At 38.0% G+C, this 18,378-nt stretch overlaps 1 protein-coding gene across 1 annotated transcript in view; it reads right to left on the bottom strand.

The window, feature by feature from the left end:
• The window catches only part of VWA3A (von Willebrand factor A domain containing 3A), a 33,919-nt gene that overhangs the window by 11,383 nt on the left and 4,158 nt on the right, over positions 1 to 18,378 (bottom strand). The window contains exons 6-22 of the mRNA XM_027778825.2: positions 18,176 to 18,282; positions 17,746 to 17,871; positions 16,332 to 16,440; positions 15,112 to 15,177; positions 14,515 to 14,640; positions 12,957 to 13,095; positions 12,764 to 12,867; positions 12,424 to 12,504; positions 9,102 to 9,196; positions 7,517 to 7,636; positions 6,588 to 6,662; positions 5,723 to 5,867; positions 4,544 to 4,742; positions 4,022 to 4,092; positions 2,819 to 2,977; positions 1,246 to 1,336; positions 64 to 174 (exon numbers count right to left, since the gene is read on the bottom strand). Of these exons, the coding sequence (XP_027634626.2) occupies positions 64 to 174; positions 1,246 to 1,336; positions 2,819 to 2,977; positions 4,022 to 4,092; positions 4,544 to 4,742; positions 5,723 to 5,867; positions 6,588 to 6,662; positions 7,517 to 7,636; positions 9,102 to 9,196; positions 12,424 to 12,504; positions 12,764 to 12,867; positions 12,957 to 13,095; positions 14,515 to 14,640; positions 15,112 to 15,177; positions 16,332 to 16,440; positions 17,746 to 17,871; positions 18,176 to 18,282 (1,924 nt within the window). The remainder of the gene's footprint in view (positions 1 to 63; positions 175 to 1,245; positions 1,337 to 2,818; positions 2,978 to 4,021; positions 4,093 to 4,543; positions 4,743 to 5,722; positions 5,868 to 6,587; positions 6,663 to 7,516; positions 7,637 to 9,101; positions 9,197 to 12,423; positions 12,505 to 12,763; positions 12,868 to 12,956; positions 13,096 to 14,514; positions 14,641 to 15,111; positions 15,178 to 16,331; positions 16,441 to 17,745; positions 17,872 to 18,175; positions 18,283 to 18,378) is intronic.

Genomic DNA, 18,378 nt, shown 5'->3' with positions numbered 1-18,378 from the left:
AGTTTTATAATAAAACCACTGATAATAAAAAGGCTTTACCCATCACTTCCTGGTAACACATACCCACATTTCTTCCTTCATCAGTATAAAACACTGACACAGAACACTCTGGCTTCTTCCTTGGTTTATGTTTTCTTTTATTCTCAGTCTGAGGCAATTCTTTAATTGCTTGTGCTGAAAAAAAAAAAAAGTTGACTTACTTCAGCTTGATAAAATTCTTACTAGGAATCCTGTTCTTCAGTTTGTAATTTCCTATTGGACAATTACAAATACTTGATTTTCTTACATACTGGTTAAGAAAAATCGATATTATAGAACTACTTATGCTATTTTCATAGAAATGGAACCAAAAGCTTTACAAATTTATAAATTACAGTCAGGAAGAACGTCACGAGGCATAATTTGAAAACATTACAGATTTAGAATAAGCATAATATTTGTTGGAAAAGCCAATAAACTTTGTATGAAGCAGCTCATATGCAAATACAAATCCAGATTTTTAAGGGCTGCCACATATCACAATCTAATTTCAACAAATCAGTAGATTTCAAGACTCAAATGTAATGCAAAAAAAAAAAAAAAGTATTTGCAGATTTTAGCAGAGATGCAAAGTAAAAACACAGGAAAATTACAAAAATGGAGGAGAAACGACTGGACTTTAAGGGACCAACAGTGACTGGGATCAATTTAAGAGCTGTTTCATATATCAGGAGCAGTTGAAAGAGTCAGCACTTCAGATAACCAGACATTTACTGGATCATAAATAAGTCAATGGAACAGCATATTGATTACAATGGGATCTAACAGTACTGGCAGAAATATATATATAGAACTAGTAACATAATAAATCTCTGAATTGTTGAGCCTTTGAAAAAAAATGAAGTATGAACAGAAAACCAAGAGAAGTGAAGTTCTGATTACAGCTTCAGGCATGGGACAAAGTGGAGCTCTACTTTCTACCACACACATTTGACATTTCCTGATATAGGATGAGTATTTAATCATATGACCTGGAAATAGTTATAAAGAAGTGCAGCATTCCTTCCTCTTGCAAGCTAGATACATTACAACTAAAACTCATACAGAAGTAACTTCAAAGCAACCACATTGTTTTCTATCAGTCTGATTAAAGATTAACATTACAAGTGTTTCTAAAACTTAAATTATATCTCTAATTTAATACTGTCTTTTAAGCGAAACAAAAGAAAAAAAAATGAAGACAAAAAGCCCCTGATCTATACAGACCTGGTGGAATTTCTGCTTTGGCACTAGTAGGACGCCATGCCGGCACTCTTACAGAAGCATTTCTCTCTCCACCATGGTTGTCTTTACTATGCTACAAGCACATATAATAAAACAGTATTATAAAGTGTTTCAGTCGGATCATAACTGCATTATTCAAAACTGGAACTTATACTTCATTATTCTCTAACTCTTGTTTTACTCTGTCTCTTCTGACAAATCAGAAGATTGCCATGACGACTTGTTAATTTGCCATTTCTTGCTAGGTTAAGTAATTCTAATTGCTCTGTTTTAATTATCTTGCCAATTTCACCTGCTGCCATAAAACTGAAGACTAACATCTACAGGCAGACAAGTTTAGACTGTTTTTGCCACTGGAATAAGTAGTCTATTAGGGTAATGGCACTGTTTTATACAATATACTATGTAGTATTTTCCTCAGAGTTGTATTGACTTTTGGAAACCCAGTGCCGAGAACAGTAGTTTTTCATTTAGGTTCGGCTCAGTCCTCTAGGGGCCAAGCAGTCTGCTAAACAACATGCACACCTGCTGAACCCTACTGTAAGATCAGACTTTTGCTGTGCCACAGAGCCTTCAAGTAATTGACATCTAATTTACCATAGAGCTCTACTATAAATGTCACCAAACATCTATAGACAAACCAGTGTCAGTTTTCTACAAGTTTAATCCCTGTAAAACTATGCTATGTAGTCATATCTCTGAGTGATTACTTTTTTCCTACATTTGTGAAGAGGTGTTGAGAATATGCTGGTTCTGATAAGATAGCATGGAAGACCTGTTTGAGCTTACCTACAAAGGTCTTTGCAACATGAATACACCTACACTTAAGAGTGCCATTCCCATTGCAAAGATGAGACCTGAAAATTCCAGGTCAGAAGTTAAATACCTCCTCTGCAATAGGAAGTCCTGTATCTAGTCATTTATATACAAAGTGGTATGCCCTGGCACTGGACATTTATTACAGATTTGCACACCCACTTGAAACAGATGCATATCCAGTCAAAATTAAGAAGGAAAACATTAGCAAAGTCCCAAAGGACTCAGTAGTGTAACTCCATGGAAATGAGCACAGCAGACAGGAAACAAATCCTAAATCCTATTTCTTGTTTTATGCTGGCTCTCTGTGTGGCCAAATGCATGCTACTCGGCTGCAGCTGTCTCATCTGTAAATGAGTAGAATACCGTAAAATGCAGTACTTTCCAGAAGGACTTGTAAAACAGATGTAATTTGGTAAAGCACATTTCTGCTTTGCTTTTGCTTTCATTAAATGCTAAATGTTTAAGGTCAGAGGAGGGATTATTTAGGCAACTTTAGACACTACAGTGTGGTTCCGTTATAATTAGTTACTTAGCAGAAGTTAATAAGTTGTACATTTTGGTATATGTAGCATTTTGAATGCAAATTAAAATATAAATTCAGAGTACTATCACAGTCCTGTTTTAATTTCTCCAAATTTTCAGCCTGAGCACTTCTCTCACAAAGAGCAGCATCTGATAGTTGGGTAGGGTATTTAATTAAAACACAGAGCATATTAAAAATGGGACCATTTCAAACCATTCTAGCCAGACTCAGAGCTGTGGGTTTAGGAGATGGCAGCTTCTGTGGCCTTCTTTTCTCTTTCTTCGTAAGCACATTTGCGTCTCCTTCTGGTATAGATAGATTAACAGACTGATTTACTGAACGTTGCTTTAAGGATTCCACTAGGAATGCACACTGAAATGGAAGTTCACGTTGTTTAGTAATTCATATCCATGAAATTTAAGTAAATGCCATTTCAAAGACAGGCATTCTGTATTTACTACTTGAATAATAAATAAAATTAATACCAAATTTATTAATCTGTTAATGCTTAAAACCTCTAACTGAATAGAAATCCCTTTGTACTGTGCTTGCTCAAACACATAGGAGGGAAATTCTTCCTGCTGTGAGCAAATGTTCTAAAAGAAAAAGCATCAGTATGCATATCATGACCAGAACAAATTGGAAGATGATGAACCAAGTATATGCAACTATTAAATGATAACAAAATATTTTAAAATTCCAATTAATAATCACCAACTCTTCTTTTTAAAAACACTTCTGTGACTCAGGCTTGCATGCAACAAGGTGCTCAGACCTCTGGACATATATTTCACTGCACATATCTTTCTAGTCACACTTTTTTAAGAAACAACAACAGTACTGCCAGGCTGGTTATACGGAATCAGGCACTTTATTAGGTGGTATCTTTGGAAAAAATTCATGTGCATGTAATATGGAGAGATACGGTCTAGTTCTACACCCTTAAGTATACTTCAGAAAACAATTGTTTTAGAATTGAACAAAAGTATTGTGCCAATGACAATCCCTCCCTCCACTGTGACTGATAGGAACACAACATTATATCTTTGTTATATAATATTTATAACTTTAAAATGTATTTATTTATATATGTACATAATTATAATGACAGTTAATTCTACTTGAGAAGAATTCGTCATAGGATTGGCAACAAAAAAGAGAATAATTTCAGTTGTAAACTCCTTGTATTTGATAAGGAACCATGGCTACTCCAACACCAATCACTGCAATCCTATTGTACAACTGCTTTCTAGTCCATACCTACTCTACAGTGACTATTCTCACATTCTAGAGCATTCCTACCCATCTTACAAGGATTTTCATCTTGTCCAATCTTCTGCATTGTCAGCTGAACAAACACAGTTGAATTATTTTCTGAAGAAAGACAGAACTTAAAAAGATACATATAATTCGTACCTTTTGAGAGTAGTTGTTTGCCTTTTCCATTTCAGACACAATAATAGTGACATCATCACTTTCAAAAATATCTGGTAATCAAATATATGCTAATCAGCCAGGGTTTTTAAAAGTACAAAATATATCTGCTTTAAGAGCATACAACAATTTGTAGAGCATGCCAAATATCAATGAAAAGAATAAAAAAGCCTTTGTTTCCTGTAAGCCAAGCAGTCTGCACCTAGCACAGTAGTAATTATATTTTAAAAGTGCATCTTTAAAATATCTAACAGAAAACAGTGAATTCAAATTAAAAAAAAAAAATCAAATCACTGCATTAAGAATGCATCATAATACTTTGCAATAAAATTGAAAGCCTCCATCAAACTGGACCTCTGTTTACATCCCAGTGCTAGTATAGCATTACCACATCCTAAAAAAGTTAATTACTTGATTGGGGGGGGTGAGGGGTGGAGAAAAGCATTAATAAATATTATTTCATTAATGAAAAACAAGTATGTGCTGACTTTCCTTTTCACATACCTGCTTCTCCAAACCAATGAAATCTCCCATTGGCTGCCTGTACTATTTCTTTAAAAGCAATGGCAGTTTCAGTTTGGCTGGCATAGCGGGCTGGAATAATTCCATTGGAGTCAACATCCTCCATTAAACTGAACAGACAGACATGAAGCTGCAAATCAAAACCTCTGCAAACCTCAGCCACATAAGCACTGATTGTGTGCTGTAAGACAGAGAGAGAAAAAAAAAAAGAAAATAAAAACTCGGTAGTGACCCTCTACCTCAGATGAGCTTCGAACACTCCCAACCTGAGCAAGTCAGTACAGGAACATACCCCCATTAGCTGAATGCCTCTTCAATTCATGCATATACACAAAACCTGTCACTATTACCAGTGACAATAGCAACAGCAATACTGCAACCAAGTAGTGAGGTGGGGTAGCTCTGAGAATCAAAGACACAGGTCATGGACTTCAAGTTAGCCATGCACTGAAAAAAAGAAGTAGGGATGGAACTATCCATTTGGCTTTTTGTATGCATCCTTTTTTCCTTGTTATCCACATGGACTTTTAATGATTCCTTAGGTTTGCCCAGAATTTTGATAACAACAGCCAGAGAGAGACACCCTACCGTACATGCATAGTTACTCCAGCTGGATTACCGTATGTTCAGAAGCTCTAGGCTGTTCACGTGGCTTAACCGCCACAGAGCAGATGCACCACGAACATGTATCCAAGCAATGGATTACTGTTCTTAGAAACAGGAACTGTGTCTACACAATGTGCTATGGAGTTCAACTGTAAAATCATTTGTGGGGTTGTTCTCATGAATTGTATGGAAATGACATGAAAAATGCAAGTTGGTTTGTTCAAACTCAGAAACTTGCAGTGAAATGATGGCCACAGCTGGAGAGAAAGAGTGGGGAAGGAATCCCAAAACCATCTCTTGAATTTTCTGATTCACACATCATTAATAATTTCTACCTTCAACACAGGAACAGCAATCACAGAAATGGAAATTTGAGATCCTGACAGCTGTGCTGTCTTAGATATGTAAAGGAGAAGTATTCTGCCAATAAGCTATGATGACTAGCCAAAAGGAAAAAAAAAAAAAGGGAAAAGAAAAATAAAAGAGAATAATTAAATTGAGATTAACTCTGATAGGAACTTACAGAAGAGCTGGAAAACCTGTGATGATACTTACTGTTTCCTGATCAGGTATTCCAGTCGTCAGCAGGTAAAGTCCTTGTGATTTGTGTTTATCTTTGTCTTTGAAGTCTACTTCCACAGCTCTCCTAAGCGCACACATGAAATTTCTACTTCCTTTGCACTGCAGCCTCAACACCCACCTAAAAAAGGATGTTTACAGTTCAAAGAATGAAGCAACAAAACCTTTTGTTTCTGCTTAGAGCAATAAAGAGAACTAAGAATCTTAAATAACATTGCACTGGAGTCTAAAATTTTTGACAGAGAGCAAACCAGATTATATAATAATCCAAATTTTTGTTCTACCTTCTGTATTGCCACCATGGTTGAACTAGGTTTTAGGCAAGATTCAGAGCACAGAGATGAAAGAATTCTCTCGTAATTTTATGTGGAAAAATTGTAATATAGTAGAATTTACAGGAATAACAATGAACCATAGAGGTGTAACAAAACTGCTGAGGGTGCGACTCACAAACAGAAACTTGGAATTTGTTTCCAGTGTATGTGGGGAAAAACATAGTTTAGCTTTCACATCCCAGTTGAATTTGAAGCAGTTTTCAATTCTTTATGTAACCTGTGCATTTCTTACACAGACAATTCTATATCTGTCCACATTTATATTCTGTATACATGTGAAATACAAAGTCACTAAGACATATTAAACTTTACAATGTTTTTTTCACGACAAACCATCATTAACAATCAGTGTAGAACACAGTTCGTGGCAATCTATTTTTGCAATATGATAAACATCAATTTTCTAAATTGCTCACAATACCGTTCAAATCTGCTTCTCCATTTTATCCGTTTCACAGTACCTGTGATCACCTAATATGGACGTACGGAAAAGTTATTTATCCTACCTCCAAGCATTTTCTAAGTTTTCTGGTTGGGAAGGAACTAGTTCCTGCTGCCAAGGCACAACGTCACTCCCAAATCTTTCAGAGAAAAATAACAGCAATTAATTTTCAGATTATGCTTTAGAACAAGCTAAGAGTTAGAATAAATTCACTGAGAAAGAAAAATCTCATTTGAGATATTACAGATCTAGTTAGGCTGATTCAAACTATTTTCTATTTCAAACCATTTAGTTGTTCACATCTATCCATCACTCAGTGTTTTTCAAGGTAGTGAGCCAGACTTCATTCTTCTTTCCTGGACAGGATCTTAAACAAAAGCTGGTAAAAACTCAGCAGAAGGATCACAATGAACCCCCCCTAACCCTCAACACTGCCTGTACCTCTCCAGTGAGGTAAGGGCTCTCTTCTCCCACCAGGCTTAGAACTCCATGAGCTGCTGTCTCTTGCTTTTACGTGCCAGTCAGAAACCTGCCCAGCTGCTGTTCAGCACCTGTGCCATATGTTTCTGACTACCAGCGCTGAGTACAGAATTTAATACTATATTTAAAAAGTATTGCAGTTAACTGTAAAATTTGAAGCACATTCTCAGAGATGGCATCTTGAGTTCCAATAAAAGCTTCTGACTCGTGAATTAATACTGTTATGAACAATGCAGAAGGGTGACAATTTGTTACAGGCATGATGCAATGAGTTCCAGTAAGCCTCACCCAAACCAGTGATTTCTAATTACTAATCTGGTCTCCATACATCTGATTTGTGCACTTATCCAATAACAATAAATCAGTGCTACTCTTGCAATTACTTCAACACAAAATGTTAAATACAATTCAAAAAGTCTAAAATGTATCCATCAGTAACAACCGTCTCTCAGCATGCTTCTTTCATTGCAATGCGTTACAATTATTTTAAAAGAATCTTAAATAGTTGCTTACGCTATAATATTGAAGTAATCCTTATTTGACATTTGTTCCTCAAGCAAAAGTCGCAAAGAATGCTGGATATTGATGATGCACATGGAGTTTGTTGCTGATATATCAACAAGTATAACCACCCTATATAAGAAATGTTATTAATTTTTTTAAAAAAAGAATAAAAATCTTACGCGTTCTTATCTTCACTGTACTCTAACTTGCCAGGGCAAGTATCTTCTAGCTATGTACCAGAATGTATAAACACTGAATCTATATTTTTAAAAAGAAAAAGAATCTGCAAAACCTAAGGTGAGATTTTTTTAAAAAATAGTAAAAATAACAGAAAATTCTATCTTTCTTAAGCTCTGCAATAATCAGGGTACTGGCACATGTAGTGCCATAGCGGCTGCTGAGCCCTAAACAGCTCCTCTTTCTTCTCCATACTCTAATATCCAAAACACGCCTGGAATGTGTGAATGTCCAAGGAGAACTGTTGGATAGTTCATTGTCCTTTCCCCAGCCATCATTCCAGCAAGACATGTAGTATTACTCCAAAGATAAATCTTAAGTTTTCTCCCAGCAAGTCAGTGACAGACTGGTTGCTCAGTTACGAACTGACTGACGTTATCTAGCACGTTACCTGCTTTGAGAAAAAGTATTAATGATGGCCTTCTTCAGTATGGTCAGTATTAAGCCTTGCTTAAGAGACAATACAGGATGGTTACAGATAATAGACAGGGAATATCTTGGGAGCAGTGGTCATGAAAAGAATCGCAGATGTGATGGACAGTCAGTGGGACGTGAGTTCCCAACACAATACAGTGGCCAGATGGGCTAATTAAATCCATGATCAATGAGCAAGAAGGTCTCTAGTAACAGTGGCCTCAGCTATCTTCCTTTGGTCTGAAACTTCATATTCAAGGTTTAGAAACGGGACAAAAAGAGCAACTGTGCAACTGAGGTTGGATACGGTCTCAGACACAATGTAAACAAACATAATCCTCAAACACATAATTAGATGTGTCAGACCTCAAACTTCATGCAGGGTAAAAAAAAAACACCTTAGGTTTTTGAGTGTGTCTACAGTGACATTTGTCATCTGGCACTAGAATGCAATTCAACAAGTAGTGGAGGCAGAAGGTAGGTGATAGGTCAAATCTCATCTTCTGACAAGAACCCACGAGAGGCTGTGCAGAAAAACCCTAGGCATAAATACTAATAGGATGGGCTTGGAAAGCTGCCTGTAAACACTACCTTTGGCCAGAAACATCAGGTTCTGTTTATGTGCAATTTAAAACAGAACATTCCCTAAAGGCTTTCTTGCTAGATAACTCAAATTTAAAAGCCTGTCTCCTGGAAATTGCAGTTTTGTGTTGACCAATGATCCACTGGATTCATTAAATTCACCGGATCATTAAAAAGGCTGAATATCAGTATCTGTTTTACAAAAGTGGATTGCTTACACTGGTCATATCTGCAATTGTTTCATCTACATCTGACTGTTTTCTGTCCTGTATCCCTTGGTGCTGACTTACACACGAAGCAAAGGCTGTCAAACCAGAATCATCACCAATACACAAAAAAAAGGGCTACTGAAGTACAATACCTCCTTTCGATAACATTTCCCCATATTCTTCTGCTAGCAACAGAGAGCCAGTCAATTCTTTTCTCATAGATTCTTACCATTTTAGCAAGGAGTTTCTATGGATAAAAATTCGAAAATCTAAGTTAAAAACTTCAAGTAAGTCTTTTACTGCCAAATGTTTAATGCAGAAGTGACAGCACAGTAATGAAAAAAATAATGATTTTCATTCATTTTGAGCTGCAGTATTTCATTCTTGGTAAAGATAAAAGAATACAGTCCATGGGAAAAACATACAATAATAAAAATGCAACAAAGGGTCTAAAGGTATAAACTTTCCTCTTCACTTTTCTCCTTGCTAGCATGTCCCAAAATAGTGATCAAGCATATTAAAAAAAGAAGGAAAAAAGCTTCAACAATACAGTTTTTGCAAGCTTACCATTTCTTCAGTAGCATTTTTTGGTATTGTTCATAACAAAACATATAAAACAAACATGATATTTTCAAACACTTCTCATTCTTTACTGCATTATCAATTTGAAGACCTTAAGGTGATGTCTGAATTCTACAGAACATGAGCACCTGAAGAGCAACAAAAGGGAATTCCAGCTGCTCCAGCCAGTAAATCAGATTCATTGGGGGCCCAACTTAAACAGTTCTATGCAAATGCACGGAGCATGGGAAATAAACAACAGGAGTTATGAGACATGCATGCACCTGCAGGGCTACAACCTTACTGGCATCATGGGGACATGGTGGGATAACTCTTATGGCTGGAGTGTTGGAATGGAAGGATGCAAGCCCTTTATGAAGGACAGTTAGAGGAGACGAGGGGGGTGTCACCCTCTACGTCAACACCCAGCTGGAGTGCACAGACCTGCGTTCGGGGATGGATGAGGAGCCGGCCGAGAGCTTATAGGTCAGGATTAAAGGGAGGACAGAGACAGGTGATTATAGTGAAGGTCTGACACAGGCCACCTGACTAGGAAGACTGAGTGGATGAGGCCCTTTATAGGCAGAGAGGAGCTGCCTCATATTCACAAGTCCTGGTCCTCCTGGGGGACTTCAACCACCTCAATACCTGTTGGAGGAACAACACAGCAGGGCATAGGCAATCCAGGAGGTTCTTGGAATGCATTGATAGTAACTTCCTTCTCCAAGTGACAGAAGAGCCATCAAGGAGAGGTGTCATGCTGGACCTTGTTCTCACCAACAGGGCGGGGCTGGTGGGGAATGTGAAGCTTAAGGGTGGCCTTGGCTGCAGTGACCACAAAATGGTGGAGTTTAAGATCCTTAGGACAGTGAGGAGAGCCTATAGCAAGATCACTACCCTGGACTTCAGGAGAACAGACTTCAGCCTCTTCAGGGATCTGCTTGGTGGAGTACCATGAGACAGAGCCCTGGAGGGACAAGGTGCCCAAGAAAGCTGGTTAGTATTCAAGGATCACCTCCTTCAAGGTCAGCAGCGATGTGTCCCAACAAAGATGAAGCTGGGCAAAAGCACCAGGAGATCTGCATGGATGAACAAGGAGCACCAGGACAAAATAACACACAAGAAGGAAACCTACAGGGGGTGGAAGCAAGGACATATAGCCTGGGAAGAATGCAGAGAAACTGTCCGTGCAGCCAGGGATCAGGTTAGGAAAGCTAAAGCCCTGATTGAATTACATCTGGCCAGGGACATCAAAGGCAATAAAAAAAGGTTTCTATAAGTGTGTCAGTGATAAAAGGAAGACTAGGGAAAACATGGGCCCTCTCCAGAAGGAAATGGGAGACCTGGTTACCCAGGACATGGAGGAAGTTGAGGTACTCAATAACCTTTTTCACCTTGATCTTTACTAGCAAGTGCTCCAGCCACACCACCCAACTTCCAATCAGCAGTAACAGGTGAACAAGGTAACAAGAAGAAAGTAACAAGGGTGAACAAGGACCTCAGAAGCCTGCGTAATAAAACCATCCACATCAATCCTGGGTAGAGAAAGGGAAATGTATTCCCTCATCTTCTCCAGAAGGCAGCTCCCCCAGCACAGCAAGGGCATTAATGCCAGGGTAAAGCACACAGCCATCATTTGTATTTTGTTCCCAAGCTCAGCAAAATAAAGAGATAAGCAGTGCTGCCAACAGACTCCATGACCTGCACAGGAGCTTGCCACTTCATAAATACTATAGCTATTAGCACACTTAATATAAAACTGCCATTGTCTTGTGTGCATGTTGGGCATCAAAAAAAGGCTGTGGTGGCCTGACCTTGGCTGGACACCAGGCAGCTCTATCACTCTCCTCCTTGGCAGGGCAGGGGAAGGGGGAGAAAATAAGATGAAAAAAACCTCATGGGTCAAGATAAAGGCAGTTTAATAAAGCAAAAACAAAGGCCATGCACAGAAGCAAAGGAAAATAAGAGATGTTATTCTCTGCTTCCCATTAGCAGGTGATGTTCAGTCACTTCCCAGGAAGCAGAGGTTTAGTATGCCTAGTGGTTGCTCCAGAAGACAAATGTAAATAATAAATGCCCTTCCTTCCTCCTCCTTTCTCTTCACTTTATTGTTGAGCAGATGTCATATGCCACGGAATATCCCTTTGGTTAGTGTGGGTCAGCTGTCCTGGCTGTGCCCCCTCCCAAGATCCTACCCACTCCCAGCCTGCTGGCGAGGGGGAATGTGGCAGAGCCAGCCCTGGTGCTGTGCCAGCCCTGGTGCTGTGCCAGCCCTGGTGCTGTGCCAGCCCTGGTCAGCAGGAGCCGGAGCACCGGTGTGTTATCAGCACCTCTCTGGCTACCAATACAAATCACAGCTTTGATGGCTGCTATGGGGAAAATTAACGCCATCTCAGCCAGACCAAATGCACTCCCACACTACTTCCTAGAACATTCTTGCTATGCCTCGAGTCTTTCTTGGTCTAGCCAGTAACAATTAGACATTCTTCATAAAACTTGTTTGTCTTTCAAAGAAATAAGACAAAAAACAAAACTTTTTTTTTAATGGCTAAACCAAGATGAAACAAGACAGTTCTCTTAAAGCAAGCAGTACTTTATTGTGTTGTATCCTTTCAATGTACAGGCTAAAGCACTCATACATACACGAGTAAAATAATGTACGTACATTCTTAAACATAGATTGCAAAATGCATACTGCTGTATTTATAAGCATCACTGATAGACTCTCTTATTTAGCCTCCTTCCTCACTACCTTAAGAATCTGGGCCCCAAGTTTGACCAAATCACTTCAGACTTACATGGACAGCTATATGCACATGAATTTCTGCAGTCCATATGTAACAGAACAATTAATGTGGAATAGTTAGATGGTAATCTAGCCCTGACAAGGCCACATCACTACAGACAACTCACCTGATAGTTGTGTAACACTGGCAGGTCAACATGGATATTTTTCACAGTTCCGTCATACCATTCAAACTGCATCATTGCTTTCTAGAAGGATGAATAATTTAGTTATGTGTTTACAGAAGCCTATATAAGCTACACTAATGTGAAATTCCTTCCAGAATCATTCTTAAGAATGGTCTAAGTATTTCATTTCAATCTATGACTCAAATTTCAGTTAAATTCTTTCTACAGGCTTTCACTAACTTATAAAGTACTGATTTTAATTAGGAAAATGTAGCAATAGAAAGAAAAAAAACCCAAACCCCAACAAACCCAAGAAAAATAAAGGGCCCTCATTACTTACCTCATGCAGAGTTGATGATACTGTTTTTTTAAGAATAGGTATAAATTCTTCCACAGGAGAGAAAGCATTAGGAGCCAAAACTTGATATAGGTTTAACTTTTTAGCTATAGTAAGAAACAAAGAAATTAAACAAAACACATGCTTTGCCTTTAATTCACGTTCTACACCTGTTAAGCTTTTCTTTCTGTGTTACCTTTCAATCCATATGTCTTCAACCAGTCCGCTGAGGTTTTGGCCAGGACACATGGTGTTTGAATAACTAACGGTCCTTCATGATTTGGAGGCTTTGGTAAGAAGTTGGAAGGTGTTGTATTTGCAAATTCTATGGAAACCTAAAAGAGATTTTAAGAAAAACTCTTGCGAATTTTAGCATTAATTTTTTTTTACCCTCAATCCAAAATACTCAACGTGGAATATAGTTTTACTTATGTTCACTAAAGTGCTGGGATTTCAACAAGCAAAACAGTTTTGGGGGACAACGTTCCACTAACTTCACTATGCTTGCCACAATGCAAAAACCCACGGGGAAATTAAAATATTGTGGTTATGCATACTGGCATGAAAACAGCCAATCGTTTCTCTAAGAAAAGTAAGTCTCAAAAGGATCGCCATTACACACAGACCAAATCTTGACTGTTCCATTTTCTGCCTGCACTGAGCACAGAGTCAAATGAACCACATTCTACCTTCATTCACACCAATGGAAACAAGTTGATAAAATCTACTATAGGGCACTAGCATTCCTTTATTTCAAAAAGGGGTAAGAGACCTTTGTTTTATGAATGGAAAGAAGTTTGTGGAGATGTTTTTTCATACAGAAGGTTTGACTAATAAGTTTCTGAAATGACATGCTTTTATTGAGGGATATAGAACCTTCCAAGTCATTTCAGGGTGACTTCTGCTCAGTATGTAGTCTACATGGTCCTTCGTAATTGTAAGGTTGGAAGAGAGATTAAAGAATTCTATATATACAGAATAGGGAGGGTGAGGGAAAACAAAATTAGAAATATTATTCACAAATAACCAGTTTTCCTCCTGTCTAGGATGCCTCAGGTCAGATGACCAGATACAGGAGGATACCCAATGAAAGCTCTCAGTCCCTCTTTCACAGAATCACAGGAGGTTCTCTTTCTTCCACACCCATATTTCATCAAAAGCACTTAGAAGTTACTTCATTGGGGAAAAGACAAACAAGGTAAGAACCTCTGGTATGTTGGTCAAATAAGGCATAAAAATAGAAACATTACCAAGGGTGCCAAATCCTCAAAATAAGACAGGACCAACATAGAGACAGATGTCTAACAGACAGACTGTAGCTTCCCAACTTCCATGCTACTAATAGATCTAGACAAGCCCTTAGGATTTTGCAGATGATTTAAGTGTCCATCTGAATCATGTAGGAGTAAGTATCTTTTTCCCATTTAAAGGACTGTTGGAACTTCATTCAAATGACCATGCATACTGTTAGGGTAGCTATTCTCTTAGATTTCCATTATGATCATGGTACAATGTTCTTTTTATCGCATTTTGGTTGGTTTATAAAACTTGCTGCATTTTGGAGAACATCTAGCAAAATGTCTCTACTGGTTTTGGCCTTCGTTTGTTCTTACAATGGATGGCCAATATATAATATACGAAGTTCACTTATCAAAATACCTGATTAGTCATATAATTTTTTTTTCATACTGTGAACACTAAAACCTTCTACCCTTGATACTTCAAAGTACACCTAAAAATAAAAAGATACATACATCTGCTAATCTACTAACAAGAGAACCACCAATTCTTCTTTGAAAACTCTGCTTGATGGTCTTGAGTAGGTCCTTAGCCTTCTGGGATTCCTGAAGTAGCAGACGAAAATCACTGCTATCAAAATTCTGTACATATAAAAAAAAGGGGGGAAAAAAGTTAACTACTATTCAAACACTAACTAAACAGAGCTTTCTTACTCTGATGTGTGTACGTCTATACAAGACTGCCTGGCACAGCAGAATTGAGTGTAAATATATCTAATGCACTGCATGTAAGTTAGTCATCATTTTATAAACAAGATAATATTTTATTATTTTGAATTGGTCTACCATAAGCCACTGCTTTGATCCTATTAATCAGCTTTATGTCAGCGAACAGTATCTGCAAAATTTATTGCACTTTTAGGAAAGCATTTTCACTTGCAGAGAAAAAATTAACTACAGGTTTACTGAACACATCCTTAGCACTTCTATGACACAGACTTTCAGCACCAAGTCTTGCTATAAACTTCCACACAGATGATAATTAGTTTACCTTCTCAACGTGAAGAATCATCAAAAAGAGAAAAATGCTTTGCCTCTCTAGCTGTCACCTACCTCTCCCTTTGAAGAGTAGCAATGATAACGGCCTCTTACAGCTTCTGCAAAGTTCTTTAGAACTGCCTACATATATAAATAGGAAGAAAAAGAGTTACTTTGATTTCAGTTTTGGTATTCAATTCTTAATTAGAGACAGAAAGAATCTTTGAGGTACATGTCATGAGAAAGCCAAAGTAACTATGTTTCCATTGTTTCCTTACCAGTCTTATTTTAGTAAGGCTGAAAAACTAATTCAGTAAAGAAATTTGTGAAACAGGCAATACGGGTCAAGTTCATTCACCTTGTGTTAAAATGCCAGGCACTTTCTCTTCCTTTGAACGCAGGCTTGTGCTAGGCAGATCAAAGGCATATCACTGAAGTCTACAAGTATAAATGTTAGGCTATCCTTCCCTTGCTCGTAATTACCTCTTAAATCCTTTTCTGTTTTCACCTCCCCCATCTCCTTCTCTCCTACCATCTACCACTACAATCCCCTTCCCCATGACTGCAATGCCCTTACTGCATTCAATCTTCTCTTCAAACCAGGATTTCAGTGGCGTCTTCCCTGCCACTGAAGCCACTACATGCCTTAGGGATAAGCTTAAACAAGCGATCAACACCTAAACCCAAGCTCCTATGCAGAAGCTCATCAAAAGTAACTGCTTGTCCTTCTGTCCTCTTCCTTCAGGGAGTCACTGCTAAGATCTAAACCACCGTTCATGATCAACACTATAATCTGAGCAAGGCTTCTAGGTCTTGCCCTGATGCTATTCCATACCAAAATATTCCTATCCCATACTGCCATGCTCATATGATCTCACTCCCAATTCCCTGCCTTTCTGTCTCCTATGATCCTTCTCCCTACCCACTTGTCCTTACTGCAATATTGCCTACCTGAGGTCCCATCTTTCACTTTCACCTGCAAAAGAGCTCTTAGCCCTAAAGTCTTCTCTGTAAACACAAAGGATGATTATCTGGAAATAATTGCTTCCCTTCAGCTGCCAAGCCAGCTGACACCACTTGGTTGCCACTTCTGGCTTCGGTATGAACCAAGATGAATGCTCCAAACAAATCTTTTCTTGTATGCAAAACTGCTCTAAAGAAAATACAATGCTAGATCAAGAACTCTTTAATGAGTATGTTAGCTTCCCCTCAAGTTTATGAGAGAAGATGTTGCAGCTGAATAGGAAACAAATGACAGGACACTTACGGAAGTAAGTTTTAAAACAATTACTTACAAGAGAAGCAGGATTGCTGCAATCATATGTAACAGCATGAGTCTGCAGTTTTCTCCCCAGCATACACTGCTGAGCATAGTCAGACAATATTTCCAAAGGCTGGTCAGGGCTGATATAAATAAATAAATAAGGGGAAAAAAAAAAGAATTAACAATGGCAGTAATCAAATGGGGGAAAAAGGTCATACTGAAGAAGACAGGGAGGTAAACTAAGTGGGAAAGAAATAATCGGTCATGGGAATGTAATCCAGTCATTTAGCATAACTTAACTGCCTCTCTCTTTCAGCCATTACTGAAGTACCACTACTGGGGTTTGGTCCTGTCCTGAAAACCTGAATGACAATAAAAGCACTAAGATTCTATTCCAGTTCTTAACAGCTTGTGCATGAAATGTTCTAAATTATTCTCTGATAGCCCTGGAAGCTAAAAATCAGGAATCGTGGGTTTTCCCCCTGTGACAAATGGCAATATAAAAGATTTTGAATCAGATCTTCAATGTATGTAAGGATGTGCACTGTCTTCCAAAGGCACCAAAGAACGTAAAACTTTGTGCTTAGAACTTTGCAACCCACAGAGCTTTCATTCCCTGAGTTTTGAGGGTTCTTCATGGTTAGTAGAAAGTTTTCCTTCCAGCTACACTTTGGCCAGGGACAGAAATTAAGGAAGTTTTCACTTGCACACATTATCTATAAAGTTTTGCTTTCTGTTCAAAGCAGACCTAAGCAAAACTTGGAACCTTTTAACTGAACACCGTTGTGTTCAGGAAATTAGCTGAAACGTAATCTCCATCACACTAAATACCAAGCTTGCCAAACTTGCACCATCCCTTATTTGCATATTTAAAATAAAAAAACCCCAAAATAAATTAGGAGTAGGGTAACGCTTCCAGAATCCTTACTGTAGTCTTTTTCTTATAATCCTGACTCCAGTACCGCAACTTTTCAAATGATGACAGTAGAACTACAGAATTTAAGTCCATAATTTATCTGTCTCAGCCTGGTTTCATTTATTTAATCAGACATGTCAAGTTTTCCATCAGCACCAGTAAGATCACAGACAGAAGACTATCTTTAAATGCTTAATGCTATTTTACAGCAAAATCTAGCTCATCATATAATCTTCCCAGACATGTGGACCCTTTCCATGACACCCTTAATGATGCTGAAGGATTTTTATTGGTGCAAAATTAGAGCTAGCAGACTCTCAATGGATTAAGCGATAGCTGATCTGCAAAGCAAAAAAATGTAGCTTCATATCAGAAAAGATTTATAAATAGTAAAAAAGGGAAGCAATACAGGAATTCAGTAGTACGAAAACCCTGGATCTTAAATTTTCTATTTATTTTTGCATCAAGTTCAGATTCTTGTACCAATTCTTTATGCCAGCTAAAGTTGGTTGACACATAATGAATTTACCAGCTTCCTACAATAAAAACCAGAGAATTCAGTTCTTTCATCATAAAGACATGTTTTAAGGCTTTCAGCAAATTGCAGCCTTGACCAGGTTCCAGCTGTTGTATCCACTGTCTTGCTTCATGTAGCCTGCAGGAGAGGGCAGGAGGATGGGGATGGGCAGGAGGGGAGAAAAAGGAATATGTACACTTAATTTGCAGGTGTTAAATAAGATAGATCATGAAGATTACTACAAATCACAGGAGCTACTAAGATATTTCATGCTTGAACAACTAGCTTGAAATGCACTTAAAATTCATTGCTTTTTTCCCCCCTCTTACAAATCACTACAGGCACAAGATGAAAAACTGCTATTATCTACAAAAAATTGCTCTAATTAAATGGGGATCTTGTTTGAAACACTTTTATTTTTCAGAGAAATCAACTTACTTACACATGAACATTGATATTTTTTGGACTCTCCCACAGAGATGAAATTTCTGTACTGAATGAGAGGCAGTACAATTGCTTCTTGTAACATAGCTGTTCATCTATTAAGCACTAATAAATAAAAAATTGTTAATGCATTATTATCCATGCTGCTTCTAGCAGGGTTATTATGTAAAAGACTAAAAATAGCAATTCCCTAAAAATAGT

Source organism: Falco peregrinus, chromosome 5, assembly GCF_023634155.1.
Source record: "Falco peregrinus isolate bFalPer1 chromosome 5, bFalPer1.pri, whole genome shotgun sequence".
Taxonomy (NCBI): domain Eukaryota; kingdom Metazoa; phylum Chordata; class Aves; order Falconiformes; family Falconidae; genus Falco; species Falco peregrinus.
This window is presented reverse-complemented; position numbering and strand designations above follow the sequence as displayed.